We start from the raw sequence: 3,623 nt of genomic DNA on the forward strand, positions 1-3,623 counted from the left end.
ATGTTCACACTGAAGTTACATCCTAATCACCATTTCCTCACGACTACTAGCCAGGTTATCTTTTCGGAAAAAGTGGCAAGGTCACTGTGACCGTATGTTGGGTCTTATCTGATCATTTGCCTTAACCATCCTATGATTATTTTATGCTACACCCTGTATTTTTTTTTTCTGGTATTCCCCACGTTTCTATCCCCAAATTTTGTAAAATATTAAATAATCACTTCTTGTGACTGTATAAATAGAGCACCTGACCAAAATGAATGACCTGTACGATACTTTCTGCTACCCCAAGTAAACACGTACTGTCTGAAGTTTTAATATTGGCTAAAAAAGCAAATATATGGAGTTTACAAACTGACCAGTTTTCTTACCGAAGACTTGGTTAGACCTCAAAATTCAGAGTTAATGGAAGCCTTTACAGACTGTCTCCACACCAGAAAATTCATAAGCATAAAGAGGGTTTCATAATCACAGAAGTGAGTAAAAACAAAGTTCCTAAACAACACAAGCTGAGTGGATAAAGAAGGGAACTGAAGAACAACAGAAGTCTGGTACTTCATTTAAAAAATGGCTTTTAATATAAATCGGAATACAAAAATAACCAAAACACCCTACAGTCATCTCAAACAAATCCTCAAGGTTCTCTCTTATCAATTCCCTGACAATCTGGCAAGTGCTTGTTTTCTCTGTTCTGCAGTCATATACTCACAGGCTTCCAAAATATTTACTATAATTAAAGTCTGTTGAACTGTTTTGGCTTTTACCCATATTCTTCCATTCATTCCCAGCACCAGCTCAAATGGGTACAATTGTGACAACTCCTGAATTATTTCACATTTGGGAGCCAACAGTCTGCAAACAAGATGAAAAAAAAGTCAGAGGAAGAAGTAAGCGCTCACTGCATTATTATCCATCAACAACTAAACTGCAGTACTGCTGTTATGGGAGCTATTGAAGCAACACCAAAAGGTAAGATGATCATCAAGCTGCACGTGCATCCAAAACAGCAATACAGTATCAGATTTTTAATTCTCCTCTCATAAAATCTACACACCTAAAAAAATACAGCACTTGTGAATTTTGTTTTTTCTAATTCGATTCAGAAGTAATACCTGACAAATTTAAAGTGAATCGATACTTTTATACAATTCTATGATTTAATAAATTCTAAAACAACGCTGTTTGACAAAGTGATGTTTTTAAAGTGCTGCTATTTATAAATTTGACACCAGAGTTAAAGATGTGTCTTTCAAAACACGACTTCCCTTCTCCTTCAGGAGACAATATTAACAGCAGTAAACATAGAATATTTTCTTTTTATTAGGCAACAGCATACTAAAAAATAAAAGCACCAAGAATATTGTAATACATCTAGGATTAAATCAAGCTTCAACAGGCTTTCTCAAAGAAGAAACAAACGTATCAGGATTTAGCAGTTTACTTGAAATATACTGTTATTTCTTTACTTGTATACAGACAAAATTTGGAAAAGCAGCAGAATGGCTGCAAAAATATTTTCTATCAGTTCACACTGACTTCTGATGGGACATGTAAACCAAACAAATCATTACTTAAAAAACCCAGGTATGAAATAGCTGCTCTGCATCTCCAGATTGCTTTTCTAAAGAACAATGAAAACAAACAAAAAAACCCCACCCAAAAGCAACAACAAAGCTTGACTATCATTTATCCATATAAGCTGGTATTCTTTCATAGTCACAGAAATCTTGTATTTACACCAGCATATGTGACTCCAAAGTTCACAATACATTTAAAAGCTTATGAAATGGTTCCTGGATTAACATGTCAGTTTTAAATGAAAATTCCACAGATTTTTTTAGCTGTATCCTTACTTCAATGCAATTTATTTTTCTTTGGAAGTCAGAAAATAACGTGCATTGATGTGGAAAGACCCCTTTAATCAGCTGTCAGCCAAACTTACATCCCCCACTACCGCATTAAGCAGAAAACGGACAGTAAGCATTTCCAATTTTTAAACTCCCAGGTAGTAGGTACATACCTGAAACCCCAGCTTGAATGCGTGATTTCCCCAGGTCAATGGTTTTATTTTCCATGCTGCCTTGGCAACCACATAACTTTTTTCAAACAGGTCACACAACACCATATAGAAGAGCATCTAAATCTCTTAAGGGGGAAAATACATGCTCCTTCTACGTCAATATCCATAGTCTGTTCGGTAAAACTGGTACAAATGCACTAAAACAGTTACACACTCTACCAAATCGTCCACACTGCTCAGAGGAAATAGGGCGAATCCTACCCACCATGTTACACGTTAGAGCAACTACTTACTTTTCTTAGTACTTACTTTCTTACTAGACCCAAAGAAACTTTAAAGAGGAAGCCATCTTGTCCAATTATTCCCATTCCACTTGATCTTCCACTGCTGTCTATACAGACCATCTCTGGTTCCATGTCTTTATTTGCTACAAGGAACTGACCATAAATAAGATCTCCCACCTAAACAAAGCAGTATCAAAAAGGAAAAATATTAGAGGAGACCGTGCTGCACATTTGTAAGAAATACTCAATTGATAAAGATACTCCCATGAGGCCGCAAAATAGTTTTAAAATATTGGTGATAGAAAAATAAACTGGTATAACAGGAATTTTCATTTTCTTTTCTTCTACTAAAGGAAACATCCTCTCACAACAATTCTCGTATCACTACTGGAATTTGAAAGATACAAAAAAGTACAGGATTTTATTTCATGAAGCATTCCACTCTTCTTTTTTAAATACCCAACACGAATTCCTCTTTCTTCAAACTTTTAAGCATTAATTTAGGTATTAAAGGTATTAAAAGTCTAAGCAACCTGCTCTTGTAATCATTTATCAGGACAACAACAACAACAAAAAAAAAATCACACTAACCTATTTTGTTTTTCTTTACAGTCCATTTTTACATTCTGGTGAGGGTATTTCAGTTCAATGCAGAAGCTGTGGCATGCACGTGCCACACAACTGTTTATAACAGTGTTGTTAAAAACCCAACTGTTTTCTACCAGTATCAGATGGTGTAAAAGCTTGTTTTAAAACCTTAATTTCAGAGTGCCCCCTTGGATGCACGTTACTGGTGACTGCCTCTATACTGCCGGCAGTATTTTGGGAAAGCTAACACTTCGGGAGTGAAAAAGCTTGCCATCTGACAGATACCACACCGCACTAGTTGCACGTTCTCTTAAGAAACCTCAGAAAACCCGCAGCCTAATCGTGCAAAAACCTCCAAGGAGGGCCACAGCAAAACCACTGCAAACCAACCTCCGCTCCTCCTCTTACGTGCTACTTATGAGAATACCTTTTACTAAGAAAAACTGCTAAAGCGCAACAGAAGCGCCACCAAAGGGCATCGCTAACGCGTTACCTCCAATAAACGAAAGCATTACCTGCACGTTTGGCCTGTTCCTCTTCGTGGCGCCTTCAAAGGCCAAGTAGGACAGAGATGCCTGCTCGCTCCCACCGACGTCCAGCTTGAACACGTCTCCCGCTTTGGCCGTCACTATTCCTATTACGTGGTCGCCCTTGACCGGAACATACTGCAAGCGGGGTTCGTGGACGAACAGGCCCGTTAAGAGCGGACAAGACGGGGGCTTCCCCCCCCT

The 3,623-nt window shown here is 37.9% G+C and overlaps 1 protein-coding gene across 1 annotated transcript in view; it reads right to left on the reverse strand.

Moving 5' to 3' along the window:
* Window positions 1–557: 557 nt before the first annotated feature.
* Window positions 558–3,623, reverse strand: part of EXOSC3 (exosome component 3) — a 5,785-nt gene continuing 2,719 nt past the window's right edge. The window contains exons 2-4 of the mRNA XM_009332698.1: window positions 3,408–3,557; window positions 2,330–2,481; window positions 558–852 (exon numbers count right to left, since the gene is read on the reverse strand). Of these exons, the coding sequence (XP_009330973.1) occupies window positions 651–852; window positions 2,330–2,481; window positions 3,408–3,557 (504 nt within the window). The 3' untranslated portion in view covers window positions 558–650. The remainder of the gene's footprint in view (window positions 853–2,329; window positions 2,482–3,407; window positions 3,558–3,623) is intronic.

Source organism: Pygoscelis adeliae, unplaced genomic scaffold, assembly GCF_000699105.1.
Source record: "Pygoscelis adeliae isolate BGI_AS28 unplaced genomic scaffold, ASM69910v1 Scaffold269, whole genome shotgun sequence".
NCBI lineage: Eukaryota > Metazoa > Chordata > Aves > Sphenisciformes > Spheniscidae > Pygoscelis > Pygoscelis adeliae.